This window comes from Cydia strobilella, chromosome 12 (assembly GCF_947568885.1).
Source record: "Cydia strobilella chromosome 12, ilCydStro3.1, whole genome shotgun sequence".
NCBI lineage: Eukaryota > Metazoa > Arthropoda > Insecta > Lepidoptera > Tortricidae > Cydia > Cydia strobilella.
This window is the reverse complement of record NC_086052.1, coordinates 3,608,690-3,631,736: the sequence shown is the minus strand read 5'-3', so window position 1 is coordinate 3,631,736 and position 23,047 is coordinate 3,608,690. Positions and strand designations below refer to the sequence as shown.

Genomic DNA, 23,047 nt, shown 5'->3' with positions numbered 1-23,047 from the left:
GACGAAACCCTTTGTTTTGGTTTTAAAAACCCTTATATAAAGCTACCACATTTGAGTAATCGGTAGCCCAAATACCCTTACAAAACCCTTATCATCCGCTCACCAACACCTTGCATATTGCTTATAAGGGTTAGCCTTATAAAGGGCTTCCCTTTTAGCATATAAGCGTGCTAATTTAAGTCGTCTATCTTGTTCATAAAGCACACATTACTTCGAATCCGAGCGATCGTCGGCGGCGACGGCGGCGTTCTTTGACTAGGCAAGTATTTTCTTTCCTTTTCATACACTACCGTAGATATATACTAATCCTGTCTCTTTCACGCAAAGGGAAACCTTTATAAAAAGCGCTTAAAGATAAGGGTAACCCTTATTAAGGGCTAGCCTTATTTTTGGGTAGCTTTTCGGTAAGGGTTAGTCAAAGGTAAGGGTATGAATGGGCTTGCAGTTCAAAAGGGAAAGTCTTTCAATGTGTTAGCCGTGTTTAAGTGTTGCCCATTGAAAGGGTTTTATCGCGGAAAGGGTTGTCCGGTCCCTGGTCGACAGGTGGCAGTGAATTTACTGGGGTTACAAAATTTACTATGACAGTACCGCTCTAGTATAAGTTACTCTATGGTATCAGTACAAAAAACACTGAGGTTGACTGAAGTAGCATGACAAATACGCACGTTTCGAGAAAATACGATGGCAAAGGATTTTTCACTACATCTGTATCTGCCTAGTTTCCATGTTTAAGTCCAGGCGGTAACACGGTTCTTTATTAACAGGTGGACACCCAATCCTCGCTTTGCACTGTGATGGACGTGTCAGCAACAAGCCAAGCTCTTATCTTCGGTGACCAAGCCGGACATTTGCACCTGTTCTCACCCCAGCACAATCATGAACCTGTATTCAACAATTTCTCCAGGTAAGTATTTATAGGTGGACACCCAATCCTCCCTTTGCACTGTGATGGACGTGTCAGCAACAAGCCAAGCTCTTGTCTTTGGTGACCAAGCTGGACATTTGCATCTGTTTTCACCCCAGCACAATCATGAACCTGTATTCAACAATTTCTCCAGGTAAGTATTTATAGGTGGAGACCCAATCCTCCCTTTGCACTGTGATGAACGTGTCAGCAACAAGCCAAGCTATTGTCTTTGGTGACCAAGCTGGACATTTGCATCTGTTTTCACCCCAGCACAATCATGAACCTGTATTCAACAATTTCTCCAGGTAAGTATTTATAGGTGGAGACCCAATCCTCACTTTGCACTGTGATGGACGTGTCAGCAACAAGCCAAGCTCTTGTCTTCGGTGACCAAGCCGGACATTTGCACCTGTTCTCACCTCAGCACAATCATGAACCTGTATTCAACAATTTCTGCAGGTAAGTATTTATAGGTGGAGACCCAATCCTCCCTTTGTAGTGTGATGAACGTGTCTGTTCAGTGAAACACATGATTTTTAACCGACTTAAATGTTTTTGTACCTTTGTTACGCAATTACTCCGCCAATCATGAAATGATTTAGATAATTTGTTTATTGTTCGGTAGATCATACTTCAGAGGTGGTCCCACATGTATATTTTTTTCGAAATCCATTTAGCATTTTTTATAAATTACAGAGCCACGGAATTCGCCAACGCCCCTCCGAACCTTCCTTTCGCGGGTCCAACAGACACCAGTTTCCAGTTCTCGTCCGTGCCCCTCCCCCCCCTGGCCGCCGGTCCGAGATGGTTCAACGAGCTACCCCCAGCCTTCTTTAGGAAGGGATACAGGTATGTGTCACGGATCTCAACCAGGGATCTTGAGGATGCCGATTTTTTGACATCCGCGGACGCGGATGCAGATGCGAATTTTTGAAGGCTCATATCCGCGGATGCGGCGGATGCGGATGTCGAGATTAGGCACATAAAAAACGTCAAATATTACACTTTAGTAATTTTTATTAAATAAAAAAACGAAACTTTTAGTATTTGAACAATAATATAGGTGCCCCACAATCGCATTACTATACTAAAGTCCAAATAAAACAAACTATTCACTTCTTGTCGCTCTCCGTCATAGGCTCATGCTCGATCGACGAATCACAAAAACGAAACGAGATTCCTATTGGCTAATGACGAAATTACGCCGCCGCTAAGACGTTCCTGTACCTACCTGTTCCACATCCGCATCCGCATTAAGCTCCGCATCGATTTTATGCGGATGCGGATGTTGAAAATAATGCGCAAGTTCCGCGGTTGCGGATGCGGATGCGAATATCCCTGATCTCAACTACAAGATGCATAGAAGAGATAACATTGCATTTATATCTTGTGATGACGCCCTCTTCGTAAACGCTTCATAATAGGATAATCTGTGGTTATTTTGTAGAGTGTAAGCAAAACTAGCGGCCGTAGCACGGTCGCATTTTTATCACCTGTCACCATGCTTGTCACGTTTTAGCATGTATGTAAGTGCGAAAGTGACAGACGATTAAAATGGAACTATGCTGACACCGTTGGCCATCATCCAAGTAATGAATTAAAACATATCAAGCTATATTATAGGTGGATCTACAAATATGTACCTACATGAGTGACCCTCAGTGATAATGATTTATGCTGGGTGACTGTTGTTATCTCGTTTCACAGTATAGCTGCGTCCCTTGGATTGGCCTGCATTGGCCCAATATGTGTACTAACATGAGTAACATGACTTGAATAACATTTACCCCCTTATTCATAAACGTCTACTAAAGTTGACAAGCCGCTAATAATCGTTTGTCCCTTTCCATCATACCGATACGTCGGAAAGGGACAAACGAAAAATTTAAATTCCTTTCATAGGAAACCCAAGCCGATAGACTCGGAGGTTCTAAACACCATGAAAATGCAGGGTCCGATCGGCTACGCTCCTAACCCAAGGACTTTCAAAAGAAATCAGGTAACTATAATTTACATACAATTATTATTTTTGCCTCGGAGTCCGTTTTTCTTGCATGGGTTGGTAAATTAGTTTTGTGGGAAATCTCCAGCCGGGGATTCTTAGTACCCCTTTTGCCGGGCACTCGGGGCCGTAACGGGGAGTTGTACATCGTAAGGGGGATTTGGACCGTAAGCCCACCACGCTGGTCCAGTGCGGGTTGGTGGGTCGCCAGAGCCTCGTTCGTTATTCAGCAGGGTGACCGAGCAGGGGAGGTTAGCTTGGGGTCCGTAAGATGGAATTCGGACGCATTCTACCCCAAATGGTGGGAAAATGCCGATGACAGGGTCGAGTGGAGAAAACGAGGGGAGGCCTTTGCCCAGCAGTGGGACACCAAAGTAGGCTAATAAATATATATTAAGCCTACTAAGTGTCCCACTGCTGGGCAAAGGCCTCTCCCCTTGATTTTCACGACTCCCGATTTGGTGTTTCCTCCGGCCAGTTGTTCAGGAAGCTGTCCAGGTCATCCCGCCATCTCCGTTTGGGCCTGCCCCGTCCACGCCCCTCTACCGGCATCCACTTGGTTGCTAAGCTAGCCCACCTCTCCGGATGCATGCGGTGGACGTGACCGGCCCAGTCCCATTTGAGCCTAGCGGTTTTCTCGCCTACGTCAGCGATGCCGGTTTTTGAGCGCTAATAAGGCGAGGCTAATAAAATAAAAATATATTTTTAGTTCCTGGCCAAGCAATAAGAAGGTGTAGAGGGAAATGCTAGGAACAGAATTTTTGACTTCGTAGCTTTGTTTGGACTAGTTAGGTAGGAGATTAACATATCAAAAGTCCTCGAACATAACCCTGGTGCTGGGGGGGAGAGGGGGGTTTGAAGGTTAAATTTTTCGTTTATTTTTCGATTTTATCTCGGAAACTATGCGTCTGAGCGACATGGCCACTTATACAAAATGAAAAGAGATTTAATTTGTTACAAGTTTTATTAGGTCGTTTTTTGATATCTTGTATAATTTTTAAGATAATTATCCGCTCTTGAAGGTTTATTTAGGGCTCTCATTTTTATCTTGATTATCTACATCAGTGAAGCTGCCAGGCCGGGTTTGGTAACGTTTTCGTATAAATCTGGGGTGCTGAATTCATTTATGGTATCAACATCAAACGGGGACTTTTGATATGTTCACCTAACTAGTCCAAACAAAGTTACGAAGTCAAAAATTGTGTTCCAAGCATTTCCCTCTATAACTTTTTTGGGCATTCATTTCCTGGCCTTGTGTTTGTTCCTCTCTCACTTTGTCAAAGGTGAAAGAGATCCCTTTTAGAGATAAGTTCGTCTTTGTACATATACTTACATCTTTTACTTTGTTTTGTCTATTTTATAAACTTGTTTATGTGCAATAAAGTTACATACATACATACATTATTGGGCTATTATTTTCAAACTATAACGTATCTTATAAAAAAGTATATTTTGCTTCAGATGCCCTACATAGAAGACACTCTAGAAGACCTGTTCACTGCCAAAGTGACAGAAAACAAATTCACTAACCAACCCGTGCCCAAGCACTATCAAAAGGTACGCTATTGAAATTCAAGATACGGGCGTCTTAACAGAAATAATAAAAACGTAAGTTATTTATACATATTAAATTATTAAACAGACATAGCGCTTCAAGGGATATAAGGGTGGTATTCCACCTGTGCATTGCTTCCCACTCTCTCATTAAGCAAAATGTGAGACGCAAATACACATTGGACACATTTGGCAGATGGAATACTATCCTTAGACATTGCATATGTCATTAAAATATAGCGTGATCGGACTATAATTTGGAATGCACTGTTAAGCAGCTAACACACTACCGCACCAAGGTTATTGTGCGACGCACCCATAAGTAAGAGCGAGAAAGCAATATCTCTCTCCCGCTCTTATGTACCGACTATATTTTATTTAACACCTGTATGTTATGTAATGAGCATATATGATTGCAATAAATAAATGAATGAATGAAATACAGTAAATTTGTCCACTTTTAATACATTTCTAAGCTTTAAAAAAAGAAATTCAACATTAACTAGATGTATTAGCAAAGATAGATATAACTCCGTAATAGATGGATACAGTCTAAGAAAAAAACCTGCCTCGAAAATCAAGAAAATTTGATTCTCGTTCAGAGGGCGCTACTAGCTTTGGCCTACTGTCGTATAGATGGCGTTGACGGTTTTGTTTGTTGTTTAACAATTTTAACGCATATCAGTGAAAGAACATGGGTCAAAATCATAAAAATAATTAATGCAAATAAATAAAAACATTTATCCATATTTAAATACATTTTATCGTATATTTATAAATCTTCATTTTTAGTTTTAAAGCGTGTCGACAGATGGCAGTGAATTTACTGGGGTTACAAAATTTACTATGACAGTACCGCTCTAGTATAAGTTACTCTATGGTATTAGCTACTTATCAATTTTATTCAAAAGCCTCCAGTTCCGTAGGCTGGGATCAAACCAACGTCTTCTGGACTCGCGGCAGACGCCATAACACATTCTTAAGGGGCCCACTGACTATCAGTCCGCCGGACGATATCGGCCTGTCAGTTGTTCGGAACTGTCAAATTTTAGTTCTAACTGACAGGCCGATATCGTCCGGCGGACTGATAGTCGGTGGGCCCCTTTAGGCCTTAACCACTAGGCCTAGCCGTAATTTCTCGAGTATATCCTATTTTTTATTTTCAGACTGACGGTCGTTACAAGCAAGATAGTGAAACGAGCAAACCCAGTCTCCCTGGATTGGAGGCCATTTTACCCAATTCGTACTGCAACTGTATGCTTCAGGTAATAAGATTGATTTTTAAGTGGCTATCCATTTTTATGGTGCCTAAAATTTGATATCTTTGCCCGTAAAAATAATTTTCTCCCCTTTCTGTTCTGATTCGCATTTTAATAGTACCTATTTGCACATGGGTTACCTAGATTCGAAGCCATAAGATGTGAAAATAAGAAGTCTAAATTTAAATCTATGTTAAAAATACACTACCTCAATATCTTGTAGTAATTGCACTACTATAAAATTAAGTTAAGTACAAATGTAACTAGAGACTGATGACCCCACAGTCAAACTCATTATTGAGTTTTGCGGGGCTATGATTATTGTATGAATACTCTGTATTTTATTAAATAAATAAATAATAATAAAAAATAATAGATTAATAATCTAGCACGAAATTAAGAAAACATATATCTGCAATGTGATGATGACACATGTTGAAATTTATAACAAAATCTAGTAAAATAGATAGCAAATAAGTAATTTATAACAATAATGTGGATATGGAAATTATAAAAAATACAGGATCTAAAAGTTTCAAAATTGAAAGTTTTTTTTAACTTCCAAAAAGGAATAAAGTAAAGATACCATTCGATTCCTTGCATTTTATCCAAAAGATTGTATAGCAACTATATGCATAAACGCAATATTTCACCGACAAAATCGCAATTTTTCTTATTTTCCATACATTCAAGATGGGCTCTCAGTGACCTTGACGTCACGTTCACTTATCGTTTTGTTAGGAGCGTTTCGCGACTCATCGCGAGTGAAGTACGACTGTCGGATTTTGACTATCATTTCTGACTTTTGTATTGCTTTAATGCAATAGGTCCCATCCATATAGACATTTGGTCCCAAAAACAAACCTGATCGATTGATACCATTAATAAAAAATTGTCATCAACCCTATTCACCTTTCAGGTTTTATACTTTTCTTCACGTTTCAGGTTTTGTACTACACCCCGGCTGTGAAGGCAACGCTGCTGGCGCATACTTGCGCTAAGGAGTTCTGTCTCAGCTGCGAGTTAGGTACGGTATCTGTCATTTAAATTAACACCCCGATTTGTGAAAGACTGGTGGACCGATTTGTAACTTATTTTGTTTAAAAAGTCACAATTTGTCACAAATCACGGTTGTCATCTGTCGCCTATGTCATCACGTCACGGTTAAATAATTGGATCCAGCTAAAATCGAAGCATCTCTTTAAGGCGGTTCCCTGAGCCAGAAGGCGAAAAATCTCCTTATATGATCATGTTTTTCTAAGAGGCGTTGATATTCGTAGACGTGGAAAAAATATATGTAGTTCTTGACTATATTATCTTTAATAACATAGCTTCCGATACACGAATTATGAAACTTCGCTCGATACAATGAATTCCCAAAGTAACCTCTAACTCGGACTTTTAATCTAACTTTACTCGGTTATGTGATATAATAAACAAAAAAACAAAAAAAACAAAAAAGAATCTTAACTTAAATAGTAATTTCATAGCATTCGAATTTCGATATTGTAAGGTAACGTTTTTAAAATAAATAAAAATCTACAAAATTCGATCAAAATTGACACTTGGCGCGCATGATCTCTCCCGCTCTTTCTTGCGAAATGTGACAGTGACAGCAGCAAACCGATGGAACGGCCTTAAATAGACTCTTTGAAATCTCATTTGGTGAAGTAGAACTGTCGACGAAGACCATTATTTAATGGTTAAACTGTGTAGTGAAGTTGGTCATTCTCATACATAATTCTTCTTCTTCGTTGCACTCTTTTAACACTCGATTAACAATACGTCGCCATTCCTCCCGTAGAGCTGCTTTCCGTGAGCATTCGCTTACTGTGGCCGACACACTGGCTTTGATTTGTTCGGTCCATCTCATTGGCGATCTTCCTCTAGCCCTGTCACCTACTCTTCCTTACATACATAATTACTAGTAGATTATTTAATTTGTTATATACAGGCTTCCTGTTTCGAATGCTCGACTCATCTGGCGGGGCAGCGTGTCAAGCCGCGAACTTCCTGCGCGCCTTCCGGACCGTCCCCGAGGCCGCCGCCTTAGGCCTCGTCCTCCCCGACCGGCAGGATTCGCAGGATCTCCAGGCCTTGATACAGGTACAGAGCAAAATATCTAGTCAGTCTAACCAAAGATAGATATAACTCCGTAATAGATGTTTACAGTCTAAGGAAAAAACGTGCCTCGAAAATCAAGAAAATTTGATTCTCGTTCAGAGGGCGCCACTAGTTTTGGCCCACTGTCGTATAGATAGCGTTGACTGTTTCGTTTGTTATTTAACAATTTTAACGCATATCAGTGAAAGAAGAACATGGGTCAAAATCATAAAAATAATTAATGCATTTAAAAAAAATCATTTATCTATATTTAAATACATTTTATCGTATTTTTATAAATCTTAAATTTTAGTTTTAAAGTGTGTCGACAGATGGCAGTGAATTTACTGGGGTTACAAAATTTACTATGACAGTACCGCTCTAGTATAAGTTACTCTATGGTCTAACCCTGCACCTTTAACCTGAGAATATACGGGTGCAAGAAACTCGCATTCAGGTACAGATTAGAAATCTCACCCGGCACGGCTTGTCAGGCAGCTAATTTCCTTCGAGACTTCCGCACCTTAGTCGAGGCCGCCATCTTGGGCCTTATTCTTCCCGACAGGTGGGATTCGCAGGATCTCCGGGCCTTGATACAGGTAGACACATTAAAGTAGGACACATTGATATCGCATATGACATAAATTCGAGAAGTGCAACATGAACGGAAAAATGAACGTGACGTCAAGGTCACTGAGAGCCCATCTTAAAGTATGGACAATAAGTCAAATTGCGATTTTGTCGGTGAAATATTGCGTTTATGCATATAGTTGCTATACATTCTTTAAAATGTAAGGAATCGAATGGTATCCTTTAGGTACTTTATTCCTTTTTGAAAGTTAAAAAATAACTTTTAAATTTTGGTCCTGTATTTTTTTATCATTTCCATATACATATTATTTTAATATCCAAATTATTGCGATAATTTGCTATCTATTTTACTAGATTTTGTTATAAAATTCAACATGAATAAAAAATGTTGTATGTACAAAGAAATTATAGTGAGTAGAATTTATACGTATAAAACTTCTTCTAATGTCATGTGTCATCATCCCTATTACAATAGAATGCATTACTGATTATGGTGTTAAACTCTGCTTTTGCAACTGAGCTCTTCAGATAACAAATCCTTTTTTTTCGCCCTCTTATAAATTTATTGACTTTCCTCTAGTCTATTGTACGCAGTGCTGTATTTGTCTACCGTTCTTCATCAATTCTCATCTACTCAAAGGTCAACTGGAAGAAATCCCTTAAAGGGATAAGTTCGCCTTTGTACTGCCTATTTCTGTGCCATATTTGTGTTCTATGTCTTTGTACAATAAAGAGTTTATACATACATACATCCTTATGACAGTTAATTAAATTAGTTGGTAACAAGTGACAACTATGAAATTATGAGCCCAGTGGCTATGATGACGATGACTAACTTTTTTTTTCAGAGCTGGAACCGTTTTATACTCCACCAAATGCACTACGAAATCCTAGAAACACGAAATAAAGAAAAGGAGATGGCCCTACTCGCGAACAATTCTCCCCCCAAAACTAGGGGTAACGTGCCAGCTCCCATCGTAGCACCCGCCACACAAGTAAGCTTACTTGTTTAAGACTTGAAGACACAAAACCTAGGTTATAAGGTTGTAAATTATTTATAGTGGTCAGAAAAACAAAGCGTTTCTCAGAAAATCCAAAGTTAAATTGAATCGGAAGAGGTTAGCGAGCAGGTAAAATGGGGCGTCAAATGTTAAATTTCATAACTACAATAATGAGATTGTTTCTCCTTTGCATGATACATGAATATTTCTTTTTGCTTCTTTTCTATGGAACAATATGTGATTAGTTTGTCTACAGGGAAAAGAAATCACAAACTTACCTCAGATTTTACTGTGAGATAACAGTTTTATAGGTACAGTCGACGGCAAAGATAAGTTTACATTTTTCGCCTTATTACAAAGAAGTAAGGTGCAAAAGTGTTAACATATCTTTGACGTCGACTGTACCTACCTAAGTATTAAATAATGTATGTTATTTACTGCAATCACAATTAAAACATGAAACAGGTGAACGGCTATCCGGAAGAATACCAGTACGCAGAGCTGGAATTCCTAGGACCCAGCACAGAGTTCGAAGACGGCGAGCCGAAAGAAGACGGTTGGCATAATTTGAGTCAGGAAGAAGGTACAGTTTCATCTCACTTGTAACAGTCGAGCTAATAAATATAATATCGTAAAATTTTCTCATCCTACCAGCCCAAACCCAAAAGTTCACCAGCCGGGCTAGCCAGGGCTCGGAACCGGTATTTTTAAAAAACCCCGAAATAGCCCAATATTTTGAATTTTTTTATGCTCATTACGTAGGACTGAATCATGTATTTAGGAAACAATTTTGCATTATTAAAACGTCCCATTAAAAATGAAATTATAAACAAAAGAACGAAAAAGAACGTAATAATACCGGTATTTTTGTATGGAGCAAATACCGGTTTCCAACCCCTGGGGCTAGCACATGATTGGTCGCGACATAGACTATCCGTCCCTCTTTTATTTATACAGTTAGTAAAAGACGGGTAGTCTATCTCGCGGCGAGATACTGTCGCGCCAATCATGTGCTCGGCCTACTGGATAGCTCTACTATTACAGGGCCGTTGTCTTAACAGGTTCACTCTCCCCATACAAAATGATACGACAAAGTCACACGTCCAAGTGTGCTTCCACTTTGAACTTGTGAACCCATAGTGGAAGCACGGACTCCTTAAAAAAAACCTCATGACCCTATTGGGGTCACCCGGACATATATCGCTGCCCCAATATAACAGGGTTCTATGTTACATTTTCAAGATAGTTGAAATTCGACTTAATGTCACTATAGTTCAAATTTCAGTTCGATAAAAGTGAAACATAGAACCCTCTGTAATATTGGGGCACTGATATGTCAATGCACTTGATAGAAAGCCATAGCTGATATTATTCTCAATGTTAATTAATATCATAGACAGTTTTGCACGGCCCCTGTCCAAAAATTTTTATTTTATTAATGTTTAATAATTTAATAAATTTTGCACATGCAGCCTTATTTGGACCTGTGGAATACTCAGGTAACAACTATGCATATCAAGATTAAAAGTTGTACAACAATATCTCAAATCGTTTGGCTGCATTGTCATTTTTGTGTCACGCGGACCGTCCGTGCGGATCATTCTGCTCCGCCAAATTGTATGAGAAAGCTGTCCGCGCGGACGACCGTTTAAAACGCTCCCTGAACTTAATACATATTGGTCCTGTGCGGAGAAATCCGCACGGACGGTCCGCGTGACACTAAAATCAGCCTTTATCCCTGCCTTTATGTATAAAGTAAGATGGAAAAAGGAAGAGATTGGCATGCTGGTCTGACGACATAATTAAAGTAGCGGGGGCCAACTGGATATGGGAGGCCCATAACCGAAAAAAATGGAAGAATCTGGAAGAGGACCTCTTTTAGGAGGGTTCTGGAGTAATTTTAGATACAGACAAAATTAGCTTTAGTCTTTAGCAATTAAGTTTTGTTACCCAGAAATAAAAGGCTTTTTTTATATATATGAAGACAAACTAATATCATTATTTTTTCAGTATCTCCAGACTCTCAACTCAACAAGGTAAACGACGAGCTACCGAACCAACAAGTGGACAGAGAAGAGTCGGATATATCTCAGCTCTTCGCTATCGGCCGACACCAGCTCAACCGGTGCTTGAAGTGCAATAAAGAGGTAATATTATGTAGTTACACATGGGAAATGTATTCTACCTAACATAATTTATCTACCCAGTGTCTTTAGACTCTTAACTCAGTAAGGATGAGCTACCAAAGCAACAAGTGGACAGAAAAGAGTCGGATATATCTCAGCTCTTCGCTATCGGCCGACACCAGCTCAACCGGTGCTTGAAGTGCAATAAAGAGGTAATATTATGTAGTTACACATGGGAAATGTATTCTACCTAACATAATTTATCTACCCAGTGTCTTTAGACTCTTAACTCAGTAAGGATGAGCTACCAAAGCAACAAGTGGACAGAAAAGAGTCGGATATATCTCAGCTCTTCGCTATCGGCCGACACCAGCTCAACCGGTGCTTGAAGTGCAATAAAGAGGTAATATTATGTAGTTACACATGAGAAATGTATTCTACCTAACATAATTTATCTACCCAGTGTCTTTAGACTCTTAACTCAGTAAGGATGAGCTACCGAAGCAACAAGTGGACAGAGAAGAGTCGGATATATCTCAGCTCTTCGCTATCGGCCGACACCAGCTCAACCGGTGCTTGAAGTGCAATAAAGAGGTAATATTATGTAGTTACACATGGGAAATGTATTCTACCTAACATAATTTATCTACCCAGTGTCTTTAGACTCTTAACTCAGTAAGGATGAGCTACCAAAGCAACAAGTGGACAGAAAAGAGTCGGATATATCTCAGCTCTTCGCTATCGGCCGACACCAGCTCAACCGGTGCTTGAAGTGCAATAAAGAGGTAATATTATGTAGTTACACATGGGAAATGTATTCTACCTAACATAATTTATCTACCCAGTGTCTTTAGACTCTTAACTCAGTAAGGATGAGCTACCAAAGCAACAAGTGGACAGAAAAGAGTCGGATATATCTCAGCTCTTCGCTATCGGCCGACACCAGCTCAACCGGTGCTTGAAGTGCAATAAAGAGGTAATATTATGTAGTTACACATGAGAAATGTATTCTACCTAACATAATTTATCTACCCAGTGTCTTTAGACTCTTAACTCAGTAAGGATGAGCTACCGAAGCAACAAGTGGACAGAGAAGAGTCGGATATATCTCAGCTCTTCGCTATTGGCCGACACCAGCTCAACCGGTGCTTGAAGTGCAATAAAGAGGTAATAATATGTAGTTACACATGGGAAATGTATTCTACCTAACATAATTTATCTACCCAGTGTCTTTAGACTCTTTAACTCAGTAAGAATGAGCTACCGAACTAACAAGTGGACAGAGAAGAGTCGGATATATCTCAGCTCTTCGCTATCGGCCATCGTATTTTCACGGAAACGTACTAACGTGTTTTGCTATTTCCAATCAGTCTCGGAACAAAAAGTACTGAGGTTGACTGAAGTAGCTCGAATACAAACGTTTCTGAGAAAATAAGATGGAAAACAATTATGCACTATCTGTAATTACTTATTTTCAACTCGAGAGGTTTATTTCAATTTTCAATTTCAATTATTTAATTTAGACAAATGCCCATATAATTTGTTAGTAATACAATTAAATTAATCTTAATATGCTAATGTTAGTAAAGACACATTAAATTAGAAATAAAAATATACATAACATTTAATTATATACATAATGAAGAACACAACACTACCGCTGTGCATGCAACAGCATCCAGTGGTGTTGGAACGGGCAGTCTAGCCTCTCGCTCTCTATTTAACCAAAGATAGATATAACTCCGTAATAGATGGATACAGTCTAAGGAAAAAACGTGCCTCGAAAATCACGAAAATTTGATTCTCGATCAGAGGGCGCCACTAGTTTTGGCCTAGTCTCGTATAGAGGGCGTCGACAGTTTCGTTTGTTACTTATAATTTTAACGCATATCAGTGAAAGAACATGGGTCAAATCATATAAAAATAATTAATGCAAATAAAAAAATCATTTATCCATATTTAAAAACATTTTAACGTATTTTTATAAATTTTCATTTTTAGTTTTAAAGTATAACACTGATTTAAACTTTCACGATTTTTACTCATTATCATTTATCTCCACGGGACTTAATCGCGTAAAATAGTTTTAAATTTACCTCCGACGTTTCGAGGACGGCGTTGTCCCCGTGGTCTCGGAGAAGACTGGCTAAAGTCGACATCAACATCTTCTAGGCGCGCGAGTTTTTCGAACTACCCGCACTTGGTCTTGTTTATTAACTTGAACCTTTTGCGCACTAGGGATGCTACCGGGTCGACACACAACACTCACAATATTCGATTTTTCAACTTTCGATATTTGGTTTCGCTTACACTTACTAATGACTGGGTTCCATGTGGATGAGATCTTAAAACCTTCGTCTCGATTGAAATTTCTATGTTTCTTGATTTCAATGGCTTCACGGATTTTTCTACTATAAAACCCACTAGTTTTAAAGTATGTCGATAGATGCCAGTGAATTTACAGCGGTTACAAAATTTACTATGACAGTACGGCTCTATCTAATTATATCCTCATTGATTTAACTTATCTAATATGTACTGGCAGGAGGAACGTTCATCCGTGGTCCTAGCCTGTGCTCTCCAATACCCGATGGGCTCCAACTCGGCGCGGGGCTTCGCGGAGCTAGTGCGAGCCTCCCTCGCCCCGCGCCGCGCCACGCCCGCCTGGTGCGAGCAGTGCGCGCGGTTCACGCCCACGCAGCAACAGGGCAGAGTCATACGGTAACTATTAGAATAGAATAGAATAGAATTTCTTTATTTGCCAGAATACGTGTATAAGATGACAACAGAAAAGGTTTACATGTATCAGTATTCAGTCGAGGACACGACATGCAAATAATTGACAATTTAATAATTTTAACATAAAATAAAGTACAATATAGAAAATATTACGACAGAAATGAAAACAGTGGGTAATTTTTCCTGTTAAAAAACTAATAATAAGTTGGTAACGATTTCAATATTAAATAATAAAATGTCCATGAATAAATAAAACTAATATCGATAAGTTAATTTTTTTATATAAAAAGTCAAATTACAAAATGGATGTAGTGTATAATTTATTTAAAAGTCATTGGGAAAATAATTTAATAATAAGATGTCAAAATATATGCATAATTTATGCAACTTAAATTATTTATTACTTAAATTATTTTGGCACAGGGCGGACACGCCATACATCAAAAATCACTTGCGTTTCTATGTGTGAACGGCACGTCTGTACCAGGGACCGGACAACCCTTTCCGCGATAAAACCCTTTCAATGGGCGACACTTAAACACGGCTAACACATTGAAAGACTTTCCCTTTTGAGCTGCAAGCCCATTCATACCCTTACCTTTGACTAACCCTTACCGAAAAGCTAACCAAAAATAAGGCTAGCTCTTAATAAGGGTTACCCTTATCTTTAAGCGCTTTTTATAAAGGTTTCCCTTTGCGTGAAAGAGACAGGATTAGTATATATCTACGGTAGTGTATGAAAAGGAAAGAAAATACTTGCCTAGTCAAAGAAAGCCGCCGTCGCCGCCGACGATCGCTCGGATTCGAAGTAATGTGTGCTTTATGAACAAGGTATACGACTTAAATTAGCACGCTTATATGCTAAAAGGGAAGCCCTTTATAAGGCTAACCCTTATAAGCAATATGCAAGGTGTTGGTGAGCGGATGATAAGGGTTTTGTAAGGGTATTCGGGCTACCGATTACTCAAATATGGTAGCTTTATATAAGGGTTTTTAAAACCAAAACAAAGGGTTTCGTCTGGCAAAGGGTATGGTGAGTTAAGCCTTATGCAATACCCTTATAAAACCCCGATAAGGGATAGCGGGCCGGTCCCTGGTCTGTACACGCGGCAAGCGTCATAGTGTGAGTAAGTTGCTTAAAATTAGTACTGAGCGGTCGGCAAACGGCCGTCAATCTGCTGTTACGGGGCGAGGTCATTCGAGTCGGGGCGGGGCGGTGCGTGGCCGTTCTGTATGATAATACTATTACTTAGTCTGTGCTTTTAGTTATTCCCTAGGCCAGGAGCCGGCAAATTTATATAAAATTATAAAAGCGAAAGTGTGTCTGTTACCTCTTAACGCTTAAACCGCTGAAGCGATTTAGTTGAAATTTGGTATAGAGATAGTTGAGTCCCGGGGAAGGACATAGGGTAGTTTTTATCCCAGAAGTCATCCTTTAAGGGGGTGAAAAGGGGAGTGGAAGTTTGTATGGGGAATCGATAAAAAGCAGATTGGATAAAAAATAAGCTATCCTATACCCAAATTACTAACTCCACGCAGACGAAGTCACGGGCAACAGATAGTTTTTTTTATAAAAAGCCGGCCAAGTGCGAATCGAACTCGCGCACGAAGGGTTTCGTACCATTACGCAAAAAAACGGCAAAAAAAATCACGTTTGTTCTATGGGAGCCCCACTTAATATTTATTTTGTTCTGTTTTTAGTATTTGTTGTTATAGCGGCAACAGAAATACATCATCTGTGATATGTTCAACTGTCTAGCTATCACGGTTCATGAGATACAGCCTGGTGACAGACGGACAGAGGAGTCATAGTAATAGGGTCCCGTTTTTACCCTTTGAGTACGAAACTCCCCGGGAACAACCGTACTGATCTAAATATTTTGAAATATGGGGCATTTTCTATGAAAAGGAACCTTATTGTCGATGGCGCTTACACCGCACAGCGTCGCGCGGCATTGTATTTATATCGGAGCATCGTTTATAATGGCGTAAGCGCCATCGACAATAAGGTCCCTTTTTATAGGAAATACCACATATGTCTCACGATAGTTTAATTTCGAATATTGGAAATTCACCAGTTACGATGTGCTACCCATTATAAATTATTTTTTAACATGCAGAAACAAGTCTTTCATATGTTTTACTTTACAGATATCTATGTTTTTTACAGGTTACCGCCGATACTTGCTATAAACTGTGGTGGTGTCACTGCTCACGAGAAAGCCTACTGGGCCAAAGGCACACCAAAAGAAACGGTAACTACTTCGTGAATCAAAACACTATCAAAAAACTTATATAGTAAATATACAAAATTTAAAAATTCTCCGGCGAAGTTGTTGCATCTTAAAACCTGTCTAAGTCTAATAACCATCTTTTACACAAAACCGCGACTAAATCGGTCATTTTAATATAATAATTCGTGCATATTCATCACCCTAAATTCAGTAGTAGTCGCCTTATGCCCTTGTTGTACAATTAGTAGATTGTACAACAAGGGCATAAGGCAATTAATATTCACACAAAGCAATTTATTGGTCCGAGCGCAGCGAGGACCAATATAGTCGAGGACAAAAATGGACATTTATGCCTGAGTTATACACACTGCTTTTCACTTCGATTGTGAGTAAAATATACATACAAAAATATCCAATATTTTAGGATATTTAACAGTATTTATTCAAGACTAAAATAAATTGTACTCGGTTGTGTCGGGGGCGCGGGGCACGCTGGTCGGGAGCGCGCCGGCAGGGCTGGCAGTTTGTATGGCAGATTTTCAACTTTATTGCTAAGTCATTAAGGGTCGTAATAGATGACTGACTTTATGCTCTAGAACATAATAAGCGACTTTATGTCGTCTACGCACGACTTAAAGTTGAACTTTACGAGCATGAAAAGTGAAAATATTTTCACTTCTCATGCTCTCGTGAAGTAAAAGAGTATTAAAGTTTTGTGTCCGCATTTTTTGACTTTTTTGTAATGTTCTAGTCGGACTCAACGAAACGCGGTAGCAGCGGCAAGCCGTGCCGCTACGGCATGCACTGCGCGAGGCCGGGCTGCCGGTTCAAACACCCGGACAGGTATTACACCCGCACGCTTACCTGAATATTGGCAGGCGTGTCTCACTACTCTCACTCTCGCTACAAGTACCTGCGGCCGCCTCAATTTTGAGGTTTTTCCATAGTAATTGCCGCGCACCGCTACGGAACGCACGCCTGCACGCGCTTGCGCCGCCTTGCGCGTAGTAGCCGCGTTTTACTAGGGAGTGAGTCTTCTGTACTTAGTACTAATATATTTTGTGCTATTGGTAGACCTTCGACCGTCGTTAAGATATAATTAAGGATCTAACCTAACCCAACCTTAGTTACTTTTGTGACTGACACAGTTTAGAAAAAAGATTTCTGTTTTAAATTTAGGCTTTTATTAAATTTACCTTTTTGGAAAATTTCCGCAACATGCACTTGTGTAATTACATGAATCACAATTGAGATGTTTTACGTATTTTGATTTGTGTTAACACCTTTGACCGCTAAAGACGTCAACTGACGGCTGCAGCCCAATATCAACCCTCGTGCATTCCCACGAAGTTCACAATGACGCGCACACGAGGCGTGGAGTACAAAGGGTTAAATATAACAGTTTTTCTTACATTTCAGACCGACATTTTTGTTACATTTCAGACCGAGTCCGTCCCAAGGTTCTTCCAAGAGTCCCGACTCTCACTGCGTGTTGCCGCACCAGCTGCTGGTCAGGTTGCAGTCGGACGGCGACGTCATTATCAATGATAAGGTAGCCACGACAAACTAAACTCGCAAATCTATTCATAGCATGCTAGTGTTTCATATAAATTCCATAGTAGCAAATTAAAACCATAGCTGGTGCTGGCCGGGGTGCAGGTAGGCCGAAAAGGAGATGGCGGGACGACTTGGACGCATTTTATCCGGATTGGCGGAAAGCTACAAACGACAGGGTCGAGTGGAGGAAGCGAGGGGAGGCCTTTGCCCAGCAGTTGGACACTAAATTAGGCTTGAAAAAAAAAAGTAGCAAATTCGGTTTGACAGTTCGAAAAAAGAAACTGATTTGACTAGTTGACTAGTCCCCTAAACCCTATTATTTTAGTAGAATTTAAATGCATAGTTAAGTAGTGGAGATATATTATAGGGAAAATCACGAAATCGAGCGCTCGAAATTAAAAAATCGGCCCCCCAGGTAGGCTGACCAAAAAGCACAATATTAAGAAAATATTTAATTTTATTCTATCTCTCCAGAACGACGCATCGAACGACAACCGTGATAAACACAAGAAGAAGCAAGTGACTACCGTTTCGGAAGAAGAATACAATCTCTCCGCTGCCGTTATATGTGTCGAGGATAATCCGAAGAACTTGGTCGCTTACGTGCAGATAGGGGAGGATTGGCAAATGTTCAACGACGTTAGGTAAGCGACATAAGAAGTGACGACCATTTCAGAATAATACAACTGTTATAAGCGTTGGGGTTGTCCCCAAAAACTTGTAAATGTAACCTGATTTCAGCATAACCCCAGTGTCAGCGTCCGAAGTGGTCCAATTCAGTGCGTGGTGGAAAACGCCCTGCGTGCTCTTCTACTCGTCGGCGAGCCTCAAGCAGGAGGAGTCATAGCCGGCCGAGTATGGACCTTATAGCGACGAGTGAGTGTTCAAGTTAGATTAAATAATAACTTGCTCTTCTACTCGTCGGCGAGCCTCAAGCAGGAGGAGTCATAGCCGGCCGAGTATGGACCTTATAGCGACGAGTGAGTGTTCAAGTTAGATTAAATAATAACTTGCTCTTCTACTCGTCGGCGAGCCTCAAGCAGGAGGAGTCATAGCCGGCCGAGTATGGACCTTATAGCGACGAGTGAGTGTTCAAGTTAGATTAAATAATAACTTGCTCTTCTACTCGTCGGCGAGCCTCAAGCAGGAGGAGTCATAGCCGGCCGAGTATGGACCTTATAGCGACGAGTGAGTGTTCAAGTTAGATTAAATAATAACTTGCTCTTCTACTCGTCGGCGAGCCTCAAGCAGGAGGAGTCATAGCCGGCCGAGTATGGACCTTATAGCGACGAGTGAGTGTTCAAGTTAGATTAAATAATAACTTGCTCTTCTACTCGTCGGCGAGCCTCAAGCAGGAGGAGTCATAGCCGGCCGAGTATGGACCTTATAGCGACGAGTGAGTGTTCAAGTTAGATTAAATAATAACTTGCTCTTCTACTCGTCGGCGAGCCTCAAGCAGGAGGAGTCATAGCCGGCCGAGTATGGACCTTATAGCGACGAGTGAGTGTTCAAGTTAGATTAAATAATAACTTGCTCTTCTACTCGTCGGCGAGCCTCAAGCAGGAGGAGTCATAGCCGGCCGAGTATGGACCTTATAGCGACGAGTGAGTGTTCAAGTTAGATTAAATAATAACTTGCTCTTCTACTCGTCGGCGAGCCTCAAGCAGGAGGAGTCATAGCCGGCCGAGTATGGACCTTATAGCGACGAGTGAGTGTTCAAGTTAGATTAAATAATAACTTGCTCTTCTACTCGTCGGCCAGCCTCAAGCAGGAGGAGTCATAGCCGGCCGAGTATGGACCTTATAGCGACGAGTGAGTGTTCAAATTAGATTAAATAATAACTTGCTCTTCTACTCGTCGGCGAGCCTCAAGCAGGAGGAGTCATAGCCGGCCGAGTATGGACCTTATAGCGACGAGTGAGTGTTCAAATTAGATTAAATAATAACTTGCTCTTCTACTCGTCGGCGAGCCTCAAGCAGGAGGAGTCATAGCCGGCCTAGTATGGACCTTATAGCGACGAGTGAGTGTTCAAATTAGATTAAATAATAACTTGCTCTTCTACTCGTCGGCGAGCCTCAAGCAGGAGGAGTCATAGCCGGCCGAGTATGGACCTTATAGCAACGAGTGAGTGTTCAAATTAGATTAAATAATAACTTGCTCTTCTACTCGTCGGCGAGCCTCAAGCAGGAGGAGTCATAGTCGGCCGACTATGGACCTTATAGCAACGAGTGAGTGTTCAAATTCGATTAAATAATAACTTGCTCTTCTACTCGTCGGCGAGCCTCAAGCAGGAGGAGTCATAGCCGGCCGAGTATGGACCTTATACCGACGAGTGAGTGTTCAAATTAGATTAAATAATAACTTGCTCTTCTACTCGTCGGCGAGCCTCAAGCAGGAGGAGTCATAGCCGGCCGAGTATGGACCTTATACCGACGAGTGAGTGTTCAAATTAGATTAAATAATAACATGCTCTTCTACTCGTCGGCGAGCCTCAAGCAGGAGGAGTCATAGCCGGCCGAGTATGGACCTTATAGCGACGAGTGAGTGTTCAAATTAGATTAAATAATAACTTGCTCTTCTACTCGTCGGCGAGCCTCAAGCAGGAGGAGTCATAGCCGGCCGAGTATGGACCTTATACCGACGAGTGAGTGTTCAAATTAGATTAAATAATAACTTGCTCTTCTACTCGTCGGCGAGCCTCAAGCAGGAGGAGTCATAGCCGGCTGACTATGGACCTTATAGCGACGAGTGAGTGTTCAAATTAGATAGAATAATAATTTGCTCTTCTACTCGTCGGCGAGCCTCAAGCAGGAGGAGTCATAGCCGGCCGAGTATAGACCTTATAGCGACGAGTGATGTTCAAATTAGATTAAATAACAACTTGCTCTTCTACTCGTCGGCTATCACTGTATATTTTTCAAACCAAATTATATGAAATCATAAATAGAAATAGTGTTAAATTTTTCTATCGAGCTATTTTCTTTTTACAGGGCTATAGGTCCATACAACATGAATGAAATGTTGTACCGAGTCAGCGCCGAAGGACATTACAGTATGTACAGCGAGTCGTAGGATATTGAATCCTAAAGCAACGTGGTAAGGAAGGAGCAAATTTGAACAAAATCAAGTGAAACATTTAAATCATAAAGAAATCTTATAAGGCCGGATCTACACTTGTAAGTTTTACTCACGTAAGTAAAGTGTCACTAACTCTAATTTTATTTTTAGGTGTAAACGCAGTCGTAAGTTACTTACATAAATTTTACGTTAGAAACTTACAAGTCTAAATCCGGCCTAAGTCGAAATTATTTTAGTACGAAAAGCGAAACATTTGTTTATTTTTTTAAATATTGAAGATGTAGACGTATTAAATTTGTGCCAGAGTTTGAGGTTCTAAAATATTTTCCCATTTTTGTCGTTCTCAACTCTTACAATAATAGTAAAAAATCGAATAAAGTCAAACAAAGGGGCATAGGGGGCAGAACCTGCTTAGAAGCGTGAATTATCTTCGCTTTCGACCACCTTTCGACTCAGGTCCCGTAGACAACATGCCAATCGCTGTCGCTCCGTAGGAAACGAAACGCAACTGTCACCAGTGATATGGAAGAGTGATAGACACAAAGCGATTCGATAGCAAAGCGCAAGCGATTGTCACCTTGGCTAGGCCACCAGGTCTCGAGATGGCAGACCGTCCAACACGCACTGTCTCTAATCTAGGCTAAGTTTGAGATAAGTTTAAGACTGTAGATATTATTAATGTGTATGTAAAGCCTGACCAGTAATATATGATCATTGTCAAGAGGGCGCTGTTATTTTCATGTATAGGGTGACAGTTCAGTATAGTATGAAAATATTAGTTCCAGTAAAATTCCGCAACATGGCGCGTGATCATATATTCCTGGTCAGGCTTTAGGTACGTCTTACCTGAACCAAAGAGTTATTGATTGTAGAAGGTAAAGTCAAGGTTTTGTGCTATAACCACAACTATGATACTGACAGCGCTTCACGGCTCCTAACAATATGCAATAAAGCTTAGAGGGTATAACCAAACGGAGTAGCCATTAACAGGCATTCCCCTCTGTCGAAACTCCATGACCAATGGTCATACACATTGTATGGACTGACGTTTATTGCTACATGGCTATTTTTACGTTACGTATACATTTGACGTTCCCCTTCCCTGCAAAAATTGGCACACTGTTTTGAACAGAAAATTTCAGACAAGGCGTCTCCATTTGGTTATATCCTCCAAGCAATAAAGCGATAACGAAACGTATCGCCGTTCAGCCACAGCCAGCGGACACGCTATACATCAATAATCACTCGCGTTTCTATGTGTGAACGGCACGTCCGTACACGCGTCATGCGTCATAGTGTGAGTAAGTTGCTTAAAAACAGTACTGAGAGCACGCCAGAAGTCCGCTAGGGGCGGGGCGGGTGCGTGGCCGTTCTGTATGATAATACTATTACTTATTCTGTGGTTCAGCTGTCAAAAAGGAGATTTTTTTTTCTAAACTTTAGATCTACTACTATCAAACTCTTTGCTATTACTATTGCCTACCGACTGATCATCATGACTGAGTCATTTCATCTTATTTATGTTCTAATATTTTTTGGGTAAGTTGTAATTTAAATAAAGTCGAAAATAAATTACAGCTGTTTTATTCATTCAACAAGACAAATTAATTACCTTACAAAGTAATTACGTAACAAACCGCCAAAAAAAGCTTTTTATGAATATAGTTTGAAATTGTGCGCCCATGTTCTAGTATCCAGAAAAATGGCTCAAAAATATGTGATCACGACTTTATTGTCTAAGGTGTAACAGCGTACGCATATTTTTGAAACTGGGAATGTGTATATATTTATGCCCTTGACTGTACCTGATCTCAACTTCAAAATTTAGAGATCTTTCTAGTTAAGCAGCTTGGGTTCCGTCATAAGTTCAACCTAAACACAAACAGGTACCAAAAA

At 40.3% G+C, this 23,047-nt stretch overlaps 1 protein-coding gene across 1 annotated transcript in view; it reads left to right on the top strand.

Annotated features, from left to right (window-relative positions):
• LOC134745903 (PAN2-PAN3 deadenylation complex catalytic subunit PAN2) overlaps nt 1-22,683 on the top strand; it is a 28,197-nt gene extending 5,514 nt beyond the window's left edge. Inside the window, exons 7-24 of the mRNA XM_063680013.1 lie at nt 919-1,058; nt 1,604-1,756; nt 2,810-2,906; nt 4,371-4,466; nt 5,630-5,728; nt 6,668-6,749; nt 7,677-7,828; nt 9,265-9,411; nt 9,883-10,000; nt 10,890-10,916; nt 11,428-11,564; nt 14,089-14,264; nt 16,453-16,537; nt 17,268-17,359; nt 17,960-18,068; nt 18,548-18,717; nt 18,815-18,949; nt 21,064-22,683. Of these exons, the coding sequence (XP_063536083.1) occupies nt 919-1,058; nt 1,604-1,756; nt 2,810-2,906; nt 4,371-4,466; nt 5,630-5,728; nt 6,668-6,749; nt 7,677-7,828; nt 9,265-9,411; nt 9,883-10,000; nt 10,890-10,916; nt 11,428-11,564; nt 14,089-14,264; nt 16,453-16,537; nt 17,268-17,359; nt 17,960-18,068; nt 18,548-18,717; nt 18,815-18,920 (1,986 nt within the window). The 3' untranslated portion in view covers nt 18,921-18,949; nt 21,064-22,683. The remainder of the gene's footprint in view (nt 1-918; nt 1,059-1,603; nt 1,757-2,809; nt 2,907-4,370; nt 4,467-5,629; nt 5,729-6,667; nt 6,750-7,676; nt 7,829-9,264; nt 9,412-9,882; nt 10,001-10,889; nt 10,917-11,427; nt 11,565-14,088; nt 14,265-16,452; nt 16,538-17,267; nt 17,360-17,959; nt 18,069-18,547; nt 18,718-18,814; nt 18,950-21,063) is intronic.
• The last annotated feature ends 364 nt before the right edge of the window (nt 22,684-23,047 follow it).